The following is a 13,695-nucleotide window of genomic DNA, read 5'->3' as shown; positions in this document are numbered from 1 at the left end:
GTGTACAAAAGGGAAGGTGGGAATGGATTCATACTGCACATCATGATAATTGCTGTGGAAATCCTGCACGGGTGGACAGCCCATCCTCCGCGGGTTATTTTTCCCCGTTTCTTTTCTCTTTTAGCCGAAAGACAAAACGCTTAAAACAGAAGCCACAGGGGTGGGACACACCGCTAGGACTGGGGGTACAAACACCAGCTCCTGCAGCTCGGCAGGCGCGGAGGACCGACTCCCCACCCCCGGCTTCCCGGCGCCCGGGATTTCAGAGCGGACGAGGCGTCCCCCCAGAGGAAAGACAGGGCGCCGCAGACGCCCCCCCAGGAGGAGTCACCAGTCACCCGCCCCGCCCCGGGGTCCTGTTCCTCTTGGGCTCCCCGTGACCATTCGGGCGTGCGCTCCGCAGAGGCCAGTAGAGTACGGTTAGGAAACCAGGCACTCGAGACCCCAACAGCATTTACTTGCCACCCACTGGAGCCCCACCGCCCAGCAGGCCAAGCAGGCCGAACCACGAGGCCTCGCGGTATCGAGCCTCCGCCCGCCCCGCCTCCTCGCCCTCCTGCCGGCCCCGCCCTCGCTCTCTCACCCCTCCCCCGCTCCCGCCTTGCTTCCCCGACAATCTCCTCGCGCTCCCGGCCCGACACGCGCGCTGCGCCCGGCCGCCGCTGCCACCGCCGCAGCCGCCGCCGCTGCGGAGCGTTCCTCCGCGGTGCCTGGCTTCCAGCTTCGGGCCGGAACCGGAAGTTTAGGGGGCGGGGCCGGCGGAGGCCAGGGAACCGAAAACGCGGCCGAGCCCGGAGCCTGGAGCCGGAGCCAGAGCCTGGACCAGAACTTGGCCGCCGCCTGCGCTGCCGCCGCCGCTCGCCTCTCCTTCCCCGCGCCGCCGCCGCCGCCTCGGCCGCCACCGCCGCGAGCTCAACCGCCAGTGGTCCGGGGGACTTTGGGTGTCCGGGCTGAAGGTCGGTCCGGACGTCGGACCCAGCTCGGTTCCCGGACTGTCCGGGCGGCAGCGGACGCCGCAGCCGCCGCCTCTTCGTCGCCTCAGCCTGGCGTTTTGTTCCGAGAGACCCGAGAGGCGAGCGGAGCTGACAGTGATTTTGACAGTGATTTAAACCCGCTTTTGTTGTTGTTGGCTTTTCGTTGTTTGGTTTTGTGTGTTGTGCTTGTGTGTGGCGGTTTTTCCCCCGTGGTGCATTTTTTTTTTTTAATTGTTGTGCTCGCTGTTTTTATTTTTCATTTTTTTCCCTCTTTTTTTGACCCCGTGAACGCTTTTTTGGTCGGGGCTTCCGAATATGTTTTATGACGGTTGATTTTACACCAGGAGGTTTGTTTCCGAGGAAGACCCAGGGAACTGGATATCTAGCGAGAACTTCCTACGGCTTCCCCGGCGCCTCGGGAAAATGGGAGCTGCTGCAAAGTTGGCGTTTGCCGTCTTTCTTATCTCTTGTTCTTCAGGTAGGTGCATGGAGCGCGGCGCGGCGGGGCTGCTGCCGCTGCCGCTGCTGGCGGCTGCGGTTGTTGTCGGGTCGATGAGCTTCAGCGGAGCCTGGGGAGGTTTCCTCCCACCCCGAGCCCCTCGGCGGCCTCCCCCCAGGGCTGATTATGATATGGAAATCTCCATGAATTTTCCTCGTTTTGAGTTAGGTTGGTAAGAGTGACTGCTCTGTTGTTGTGGAAGTGAGAAAGTCATGGTTTGTGGCCGTAACACTGGATGACAGCGCTGGTTGGGTTGCAATTAAGCCGCAAATACCACAAGTGACAATTTATGCAAAGGTTTGAGACCCGAAAGGCGTATTCCAAAATGTCCTTTAGTGTGGCATCCTCCAAAATAAGGGTGTTTTGTTGTTGTTGTTGTTGTTTGTGTTTTAACGTCTTTTAATTAGTGCTTCAGTGACTATCACAACAGAGATCAAAGTCAGCTGCTACTTAATTTTGACCGTGAGAAACAATGCATTATATCAGCAATTTCATCTGGGTCTCCCCTCACGTTTTCTTCAACTTCAGTGTCCAGCAGTGTTAAAAATAGTTGTAGTTGTTGTTGTTGGAGTATTAGCAATAACCCAGTGCAGAAGAGGTATGCCGCTGTGTGTTGGTAATGTGCTGGCTTTCAACCACCATTTATGTGCTCTTTTCTGGCAGAGATTTTGCTTACCTACGGAATACTTATTTTAAACGCGTTGTATTGAAGCATTGTTTTCGGTTTAGAACAGCCCATTTGAAATTGTTCACACTGCCAAATACACTGTAGTCTTCCAGGGTTGGAAGAATAATCTGGCCCATTTATATTTGAAATTTTGATTTTGTGAGAACGTTCTGTGGTTGCAACCAGTGGTTGGAAAACTAGTCTTTTGTATTTGAAATTCTGTAAATGAATACAGCATCTAGCTCAGAGGTGTGCAAATGTACCTAAGAGGAGAGTTAGTTTGATAGAAGAAACAATTTTAAAGTGGCAGTGGATCTATTTATCATAAAATTCAATATTCAGTTACTAGGTTGTGAGATAGAATTATAGGGGGACAACGAATTGACAGGTTTGTGGCCATGTCTTTATCTCGTTTGCCACAGGGAAATTAGAGGGTGGTAGTCTTTTCTTTGTGTACCTCTGTGGTGTGTGTATTTGTGTGTGTGTGTGTCCGTGTCCACCCATCCTCCCTGCCCCCCTTTTTAATAGAATCTTTTGTAATGTATAGAATTTTGCTGAATGGTACATTTCCTTGTGGTTAATAAATGGATAAAGTCTAGTTTTATGTCTGTAGTGGTATTGATCAGTTCCGGGTGGGCTGAATGTGTTGTGAAATGGCGATCATTGCCAGAGATTAACCAACAGAATCATGTCTGTTTAAATGGAAGAAAGAACATGCTTAAGGCAGGCTGACAGTTCTTTTTGTGCACGGTTTGGGGAGGAAGATAAACAATGGTGTCTCTGAAATGAATGAATACTGGATAACATTAAACCTCTTGCTTTTGTGACATAACTTAACCATGTAGTTTTAATTTTTCCTGTAGTACTCTTCCTCCTCTGGCCCTATATGTTCTGGTTGGTGAACTCCTCTTGTTCTCATCCCTTTTTCTGATCTTCTGCCCTTGAGGAGGAGGGGCATCATGGCCACTGACCAAAGAATTGTGGACATTATTCCCTCCCAGACCCACCTGAGTCACACTAATTGGTGAAGGAGGCTATTCTTGAGCAGTCTCAAGGTATTACTTCTGGAAAAGAAGGCTGTCGCTACAAATCTTACAGCTTCCTCTGCTTGGCTTGGGAATAAAAAGAATTGAGCATTAGTTTCTTGTAGGATTATTTTCACTGAGTCAGGAGGTTAATAGCTAAAATTTTGAAATAAAGTAATTTTGTTGCTGGAGAGCACATAGATATTGCACTTACATTAAACTAAGTATCGTTGCATCGTTTTTTTAAAAAAATAAACAATCCTAGTTCAACTAAAATATAATTCTGTTGAAGATAATTGAAATAAATCTTAAAAGACTTTCATCCATATTTATACATGAAGATTTTTATTAAAGTATCTGATTTTTTTGAAGGGCTTTTGTTATGCATCAAATGCACTCTAAAAAAGAATTTTTTATGTTTTTTTTTCCGAATTGATTTTTCTATGTAATATGTAATCTGACCTGCTGGAAGCATGCAAATGGCTATTTTTATGAGAATTAAAAAATTTCTGAAGTTGTAATTTTTTTTTGTTTATGGGTATTTGATTGTTTTAAAAATCAGGTGAAGAACAGTAGTAAAGAGCAGTTTTATTTCCGATGTTTAGGATGGATGTTTACTGTTTTTTTTAGTATTTTGTGGACTTTGATTTTTCATTTTCCATCCCATGGTATGTATACTGGAGACTGATTATGTAGACTATTCCTCTGGGATATGGCTAAGTGTATAATTCACTCCTCTCATTCTGGGGGAAACATTTTTGAGTTTTTCCCTCATGCTGAAATGCCTTCACATTCCCTTTGATTTTGAATTTTTTCATTACTCTTATCCTTCCTCAGGTTCTGTTTCAAAACAACAATCTACTTCTTAGTTGTTTTGTTTTTAAAGCATTATGGTTAGTTTGTATCATCCTCCAAATTTGTTAAAATGTGAGGATGAGTTTAATATTTGCTCTAGGACTTAGGTTTATCATATCTAGAGTGATGCAGCTATTGTATTTGAGTTGCATTGGATAAGTTGAGAATTCTCTTGGTTTCTGTGGGAACTGGAACAGTCTGGTCCATATATTTGATGAAATAAGAAATGCAAATACAGTAATTTTGTGCATTTTCTTCAGTTCAGCTAGGCAGTACTGTGTGTGTATGTGTGCACGGATGTGTGTGTATGTGTGGTTGAGGGGTCATTGGCAGTACAGTGAATCTTCTGGGACTCTTCTGAACTTTGACTAACAAGTGATAGATATTACATGCTTTGTTTTCAAAGGCAGAATCTCTCAAATATAATCCGTGATCAAATTCAAATATAATATCTTGGAACATTAAGACCAGAAGAAAAACAAAACAACACCCTCTCCCTCAATTCATTTTTTTCTGTTTATGATAAGACAGTAGTTCTCAAGCTTGGGTGACTTTTGCTCCCCAGCCCTGCAGCTCTCCCCCAGGGGCCATTTAGAGATGTATTCCGTTGTCACAACTGCGTGGGAGGAGGGGAGGGTGTGCTACTGGTATCTAGTGGATAGAGGATGGGATGCTGGCTAATCATCCTATAATGCACAGGACAGCCTTCCACAACAAAGAATTATCTGGCTCAGAATGTCAATAGTGTTCAGGTTGAGAAGCCCTCTTCTAAACTCTTAATTTTAAAAAGCATTAGTGTGTTAGTAAAAGGTCTCTGCTCCCCCTCACACAGTTAATCATCTAAATTTTACAGGTACATGGTATTGATGATCTCCAGCTGACCTTGTATTGAGAGTTTTCATTAGCTTGTAAAATTAGAATGATTAGAAAAATAGGCTATAAGTATACACATTATTTCATCCTATTATGCTTTAATAAAAATATTTTGTTGACTCTTCTGAATAAACTTTCTCCAGTCACTTGTTATAATGGAGTACTTATGAAGACTGCATATTCATGGATATGATAAATGATTGGTCAAGGTATCAAGTTTAATTATATTTGTTTTGATTCAGTAGTTTCTTTGCAATAATGATCATCTTTAAGAATATTTCCTTTTATCCTTATTGAAATTACTGTGAGTGATGTGCTGGCAGCAGGTGTGTGTGGACCGGGGGTGGGGGGGGGGAGGGAAGGAAGGAGAAGGAGGAGGGAGGGAGAGGGAGAGAGAGAGATTAATATGGTATCTGAAAATTTCGTAAGTTTCGTATGGAAGAAATATTTTCACTATTATATTTTACCTGAATGGAAAAACTGAATTTACACCTTGAGTTTTTTTTTTTAAGGGTATTTCCTTTACCTAGCAAACCTTAATTTTAAGAAACTTTTAAAGTAATTTCTTAATTACATAATTTTTTTGAGAATCATTATCTGGGTTTTGGTTACCATTAGACTCATTTAGGCTATACCGCTAAGTAATATTCTGTGATCTATTGCAGACCCTTGTCCTTTTTGGGGTTAAAATTTGACCATAATTAAAAAGTGTTTACCTTGTTTTGAACTCTGGTTTTAAGGAAGTTACCCAGCCAGCCAGGATAAGAATTACAGTGAAATACTTAAAATAAGTAGCACTAACCAATAGAAAGGAAAAATTCTGAAATTGCTCCCACAGAAAAGTATACAAGTAAGTCTCATACTTTCTTTGTAACACATCTCCCCAGACATATCTCTGGTACTAACTGACATTTTCACCTTTTGTGTCCATCAGACTCATTGTTTCATGAGAAGTAAAAGCATAACTAAACCAAATGAGATTTTAGTAATCTTTAAATTGTCTCTTTAGACTCTAAAACTATTTTGTTGCTTTTTTAGTTTTGTCATTATCCTTATTTCTCATCGTTGGTGTCTCATAAATCTGTGATTTAAATGTGTCTTTTCATGCTCTCTAATGTTGCCACTATCATGGTGCCCCTCAGTAAGTTAGCTAAGGTTGGCAACATTTGATATTGAGGTCACTAGCACGCCTCAGTTTTATTCCATATTCTGTAACATCATTTCTTCCATTCTCTTTCATTGTGATTCCCTTTCTACTTTCCTCTCTTCTTTATCTTCTCTGTCCCTTCTGTACTTTCCTCCCTATACTGTAGGCTGCTTGTTTGTGGAACCCACTTGTTCCTTAGTCTCAAGGGTGGCTCAGGAGGGCTCACCCTTGGTTTAAATCTAAAGGGATTGAATTTAGAATGCTTGAGAATTGACCAGATAGTCTTTTCTACTGTTCTTTCATTTGTTGGTTTCTGGAATACCACACACACTTGGGACTGGTGTTACTCTCTTGGAAACAAATGGCTTGAACTTTACATTGCTCTGATTCATATCCGTTTTTAATATTCTGTTTTTCTTTAACTCTTGCTGCTTTCAGAAAGTCTATCTCTTATTATTATTCATTCATCACCTCTGTTTAAGCCAAAATTTGACCAGACCAGAGAGTATATTTATTGCCACAGCTGGGACCACATTAGACTTCCTCTGTGGTGTATTTAATTGTTAGGTTGGTTATAATAGTCATGTCTAGACAGAACATTGATTTCAAATTGACTATTGAACATGAAAGTTCCAGGAATAGTATATAGAGGAAGGAGAAGGAGAAGTCAAGAAGGTGAGGAAACTGCAGATAGCAATTGACTTTCTGTCATCCTCCAACTGTTCTGTCACTTTCATATACGCAACACATCTAGTGGTTATGCTTTGTTTAATAAAGGGGCCTAAAGGGAATGTGCTGTTGTTCCTGAGGTTGGATTTCTTAAACTATTAGTATGGTGACTTAAGGGGAAAAATGGGAGGTTCTTAAGCGGTTGTGGTGGTCAGTAGACTTGGGTTCTGGTGCCAGCACTGCCGCTGTACAGCTCATCTATCATTTCTCTTACCTGAATTATTGTAGTATCTTTCTAGCTATGACTAGCTAAGTTCCCTGCCACTAATTCCTCTTCCAATCCAACCACATACCTGCCAGACTGACCTCATTAAAAAATAAGTCTGAATATGTCACTCCTGCTTAAAACCTTTCATGGACTGTGAGTCACCTTTAACATAAAATCTGAAGTCTTAGAAGGGCATACAAGGTCCTTTTTCATTTAGATCCTGCCTGTTTTCTCTAACCTCTTGGTATAGAGGATAAGAGTATAGGCTCTGGAGTTAGACTTTCTTGCTTTTACATCCTCGCTTCACAACGTAACCTTAGGCAGATCACTTCACCTTTTGTGCTTCAGTTTTGTCATCTACAAAATGGGGATATTAATAGTGCCTACCTCACATAGAGGTTTGAAGATTAAATGTCAGATAAATTCTAGATATTCTGCTGTGGCTCCTCCTCAGCATGAGTCCTATATGCCAGATATACAAACTCAACCTTCAGTTTCCTGAATGTGTCCTCCTTTATTGTATATTAGTATGGTACTTTTGTACATGTTATTTCTTTCTCCTTTACCTGGCTAACTCCTTGTGTTTAAGACTGAGAAGTACCACCTCTTTAAAAACAAAAGTTCTCTGCCACTCAGCCCAGATTGAGTTAGTTGATTTCTGTTCTTTATAAATGACCTTGATTTCAGTAATTAATGTAAATATTTACTTGCATATATACAGTGTAGACTCTGAGCTCTTTGAAGACATCTTCTCTTTATCCACAAACCCACTCCTAAAACCTGGTACACAATACGTGCTTAGCAAATGCTTACTGAATAAATGAAGTGACATTTTTTCATTTCTGGGCCTGAGTTTCTTTTGTATATTAAAGCGATAAACTTGGATTAGATGATCTCTGAACTTTTTTCCTACTCTAAAAGCTTTATGATTCTATAGTTCTAAGGATATAGTTTAATAGTGACATTTTATTAAGAAAAAGTGATTTTGCTGGTTGTTTTTTGAGTATCCTTAAGTTCTGCCCCCTTTTTTAATGCCATGTCTCGGTTCCTTAGACTAAATCTTTTAATATAATTTGAATTGTATAGATTTAGAAGACATCGTAGAGTGCTTCAAATTCAGTGGCTTTCAACTTTTTTGACCATAACCCACAATAAGAAATACTCGTTGTCTTGACTCAGTTCCCATATACATAAATGTGTATGTGTATTTATCAGAAATAGAAGTTTCATGAACTTATTGTGTGCAGGACACTTTTGTTTGTTTTTTTATTCTATTTCATTAACAAATTTTTGATTATGACCCATTAATTAATTCAGTGACCCACTAATGGGTTCTAAACTCCTAAAAAATACTGGCTTTATTCTTTTGACCCAATCCTCTGAGTAGAGAAGGAAGCTGCCTATGTAAATATGTGCAATAAAAAATATGTGCAGTGAAAAATATGCTCATTATTTAATCTGCAAAGGAGAACTTGTGCCTAGGTGCAGAATATATGGAAAACTGGTCCCAAGGGAGAACATGGACCTACCCTGACTGAGCTAGTATCTCTCTTGGACTAGCTGGATGACTTATGGACACACAAAGGTGCTAGAACAAAATTAGATTGTAATTTGAACAGTTCAGATTTTTTCATTTAGGAAAGGCTTGTTGGAGGAGATAGCTCCCAATAATAGGAAAAAAAAATGTCTTGGCAGGAGGTTAAGTATATTCATCTTAATATGAGGGATTAGGAACAAAATGGGATGAGGAATACAGAAAGCATTTGTGAGTAAACTTGACTGTGGATGGAAGGCAAGTTGAAATGGAGGAATTTTTGACTAAATCTGAGGAAGAGATTTCTGTGATGAAAAAATGTTTATAACTGCTTGAAGTAGAACAATCTCAGTTGAGAGGGTTAAATCCAGATGAAAAGTAATTAAAACCAAGAGGAGGTAAGCGGGTGGATGATGGAGACCCTGATAGATGTCCCAAATACTTATAGTATGTGGACTATAAAATAGAAAAACAGCTTGAAGATTAAGGTAGGATGGTAGCACTACTAAATAAAATTGGTAAAGAAATAACAAGCCAGAAGAAAATAGGAAGCACTTTCATAACTAAAGAAATTCTACAGACAGAGTTGAATTTAGAATATAAGCATGAATGAAAATATAAACATAGATTTGGGAAAATAAGAGTTCATAAAAAACGTGAGAGCATATAATATTCTTTAACACACATACACTGTACGGTGTATATGTCTCCATTGTGAGGTTGAGTTAATTCTAAGCTCTAGTAGCTCAATGTGTTGTTTGTGTTTAAATAATGGTCAGATTCCAGTAATTGCAGTGATTGCTCATACTGGTCATTCAGATTATATTCTTTGAAATCTATGTGAGGCATTTTCTTCACAGTAAATTATACTGTTTTATAAAAGTAGTTTTAGAAACTTTTCTGAAGTTGGTATATGTGATTCAGACCTGAATCCTAAACCTTTTCAATACCATTCTTTTGGACTAGATAAAAGTATTTTTTTCTTTGGCTGACTATCAGTAGCTGTAATCATATTGGAAATCATTATATTCTCTAATGTTGCTGAAGAAAAATAAATGTAAAGCAATGAGATAATTATTAGGAGGACTCATGTAGGGGGGGCTTGCCTTTTTAAAATGAATCGTCTTTACATATCATAGTAATAAGCCTATCTTATCTAAAGCTTTTGAGAAAGGATTTTTTTCCTACTTATGATTACTAACTATATTTTATAGAAATGAGACCTCTACTGGGAAAAATCTGTTGGTCTTCACATCTTTATGATATATTGTAAATCAAGCTTGTTCCAAGGCATTATTTCAAGAGGAAGAGGCATGGGCAAGTTATCAGATGTTGGCAAATTTCTAAAATGCTGAGATTAATTTTTTAAATTTGTAAACCAAGATGTAGTAAATGAAATAATATGCCACATAACACAGTAGCTGGTTCATAGTAGATCTTACATACATGTCAGTTTTTAACCTATCTTTAAAAACGTAATATGTAAAACATTTAAAAATACAGATTCAGTTGTTGGGAGGCTTTAAAAATTTGCTCGTAAATTACTTATAAGTTAATATGAAATAATATTCTGACTAAATGATTCAGCCAAAGAAAATATCAATAACGCTGCCAAGTAGGTGCCAGGAAACATCTAGAACATTCAGCTATCATAGTTCTTTTACAAAGAGTTCTTTAAGGTCTCATTGTTCTAGCATGCGTGAAAAGGAAACATTGGCATTAAACCTTCATCTTTATGTATTTGTTGGAATTTAAAGTATTTCTCATAAGAAATTTCACCTAAACCTTAAGTGTTTTAAAACTTTTCATGTAAAATCTTGAAAGATTCTCAAGTCAGTTTGGGGGTACCAGTACCAGCTACCAGCCACAAGCTTCGTAAACATGATCAGTGGAGTTTTGAGGTCAATATTTTGAATGTGGTACAATATTTTGGATTAAAACTTAAGAGTCTCTCATTTAAATTCCTGCTTTCCTACTGACTCTTCTTTGACCTTGGTAACCATGAAGACTTTACTCATCACTAACTTAAAGAGGATGAAATAAGTATTCATTTATTTAACAAATAAATATTGAACTACATGCTAGGGGTACTGCTAGGTGGTTGGGATGTAGCAGTGAACAAGACAGACATGATAATGCCCTCACAGAGCTTACAGTCATAAAGTAAGTAGTCAAATGAATAAAATAATTACAAATTGTCATATGTGCTCTGACAGGGTTCTGAGAGGGTAACTCTTTATTTGCCTCACATCACCTATCACAGTCTCTAATTATTCAGTTTATTTATCTACCTATTTATCATCTGTTCTTTCCACTACTAGAGCGTAAATTCTGTGAGAGAGAATTTCTCACTTATTCATCACAGTACCCCCAGGTCATGGCACAGTTTCTGGCACAGAGTAGAAGCTCAGTAAATATTTGGCTGGCTGCCTGAAGAAATGAGTGCAAGGATGGGACTGGAGAGATAGATAGGGACAAGATCCTGCAGGGCTTTTGATCTAAGCTGGGAAAGAGAATAAAATCCAAAGGGCAATGGAAAGCAAAGAGCTTTAAGGAGGAGCTTGACCTGGGTTATGTGTTAAGATCACTGGCAGCTCTCCGGAAAATATATTGGAGGTGTGTAGGAGTGAGGAGGTGAGACTAGTTAGGAGACTGTTATGTCTTCCTAAGCTAGAGAGACTCTCTAAGATCCTTTCTAGCTTTGTATTCTAGAACTTGCCTACACTTACCAGTCTTATTTTACTAGTTACCCCATTTTTTCCCGTACTTATTATTACTTAAGAAAAATGGATAGCTTATTGTGCATGTGAGAACTGAATACAGCGTCTCAAAAAAAAAAAAAAAACTCAGAGAGAAAACACAGACCAGAGGTTATTGAATTTTTGTGGCAAATGCCTATCTTTAGATTCCATGCACCTGCTAATTTATATTCTTACTAACCATTCCTATTTCTCTTTGAAACTTTGGCTTTACTTCTTTTCAAATGCCTATTTTTAAAAAAATAATTTTACCTCTTTATTGTTTTAACATGTAATATACGGTATTGTTGATATGGCTGAAGATTTAGAAGCAGAAAACTCAGCATATTTTGTATCTTAATTCTTAGGAATTTGATATCTTTACGGGTTATCAAGGTCTTACAATAAAGGCTGAAAGGATAAATAGTTAATACTGAAGGCTATTATTTTTACTCAGGGCTATCGCCTCTGTTAAGTAGTTAGCTTGAATATTTTTATCTGAAAGATTTCAAGCCTCTACTGTTAGTGGGAGGGGGAGGTGGTGCTTGGCACAGGGAAATCAACTATATTGGCAGAAGTTCAGCAGCATCATCTTTGACTAGGGAAAAACTGCATTATTACACAGAGATAAAGCCAGAAGAGACTGTTAAACTTTACTGAATTTAGCAATATAATAGTGGCTGCCTCTTTTCACTTGGTTTCATTTAGTTTCTTTCATTTTGGAAGTAGGTAAACCTAACTGCCCGTCTTTGGTTAGCCATCTTCTTCTGTAAAGAAGTGTAGCTTCACCCTGTAAATATTACAGGCCATTTTATTTATTATGACCTTAAAGTAGTTCTAGAAGAAGAACTGGTTGCTAGGCTTTGTGCTACTTGGTTGTGGAGTTTCATACATACAAGATTAGTGAGTAGAATTTGCTAATTTTTTTTTTTTTAAGCTAAGAGTTGAAATTAACTTCTGTAAGTACATTTTAAAATGGTTTGGGGAGAAATGAGAAGTCAAAGCTAAAAGGAAATGATAAAAAATGAGTAAGGGCAGTTGCAAGATATTAATTATTCAAGATGAGCATGGTGATAGTAAAGCAATTTGATTAGTAGGCATTCAGAAGAAGAATAAAATCCCTTTCTAAATGACCATCCTTTTATTCTCTATAAATATTGCATAGTAAATCTTTCCAGGTAACCTTTTAAAATATTCTGTTCTTTAGTTCTTTAGAGATACATAATACCAGTTTGGGTGTTGAATTAGGAAATTAATTGCTAATTTAGTTGTTTGTTAAAATGTAAATAGAGATTGCCTGTTAGCTGAGAGGGCTAGAAATAATAGAAGCAATTAAATTAGTAGGGTTTAACTGCTGAGAGGACCTAACAAACTATCAGGTACTGTTTTCTAAATTAACTATCTCTGTCAGAATCATTTTTATGAAGAATAAACTACTCAAACTGAAGAATGAAATAAAATTAAAAGCTTAGGGTCAGAGAAGAATATTGTTACATATTTTTTTCTTTTTGAATCAGTGAAGGGTAGTTTTGGTCTTTTATCTACAGATCTTTCACCGCTGTAGCCCAAGAATAGCCCTACATCAAGATTTGTAATTCTTAGTCTAGCAACATATATTTAGCAACCCTGATTAAGCAGGAGTTTTATAATTAATATCTAGTCTTATTTCCATGATACGGAAAGAAATCGGTTCACTAAGAGAGCATAAGAGTAGATGAGCCTAGTCTGTTACAAGATTATAGAATTTTCTACCTTTGGAACATGTGGTTACCCAGCAAGGACTAGTTACAGAAATAGAAGCTAATCTTGTTGGTACAAGCGTAGCTGTTGCTTGCAAAGAATGGTTTTCTCAAAAACAAACAAACAGCAGTAGGTCCTTCATTTCAAATTCAGTGAAAGTAGTTAATTATGCAGTTTGGGGGCAGGTATAGTAGAAACAACAAACATTCTGTAGGGAGAAAATTTTTGTGTTGGGCCTTTCTTTACCATGGTGTGATATACCATGTGAACTTGAGAAAATTCTATAACCTTAGTTTATTCATCTGTAAAATGGAGTTTATAATACTGCCTCACAAGATTACAGTGAGGATCAAAGACTGCATGCACAGACATAAGCACACTCATATATGTGTGTGTATATGTATACACACACATACATATATATGAAGCTTTTAAAACTTCATAATGTTATTCAAAATATTTGTAATAAATGATTTTTTTCAAGGAGAGCAATAGGAGAGGTTCAAGTGAACTGTAATAACACTTTTAATTCAGAATTTGTGATTCTTCATCAGTAGACATTTATCTTTACCCTGTGAATAAAGGAATTAATTCTGTGAACAACTGAATATAAAATCTTAGAAGAATGTCTATTCCTTACAGTGACCCATAGCTCCTGCAAACAAATCAACTGTTTCTTATTCCTCCAAACTTTTTTCCCCACTTG

General features: G+C 38.5%; 1 protein-coding gene across 1 annotated transcript in view; it reads left to right on the top strand.

Annotated features, from left to right (window-relative positions):
- The first annotated feature begins 810 nt into the window (after positions 1–810).
- ACVR2A (activin A receptor type 2A) overlaps positions 811–13,695 on the top strand; it is an 83,163-nt gene continuing 70,278 nt past the window's right edge. The window contains exon 1 of the mRNA XM_082658129.1: positions 811–1,452. Coding sequence (XP_082514255.1) covers positions 1,398–1,452 — 55 coding nt within the window. The 5' untranslated portion in view covers positions 811–1,397. The remainder of the gene's footprint in view (positions 1,453–13,695) is intronic.

Source organism: Grampus griseus (assembly GCF_964374135.1).
Source record: "Grampus griseus genome assembly, chromosome: 7".
NCBI classification, from domain to species: domain Eukaryota; kingdom Metazoa; phylum Chordata; class Mammalia; order Artiodactyla; family Delphinidae; genus Grampus; species Grampus griseus.
This window is presented reverse-complemented; position numbering and strand designations above follow the sequence as displayed.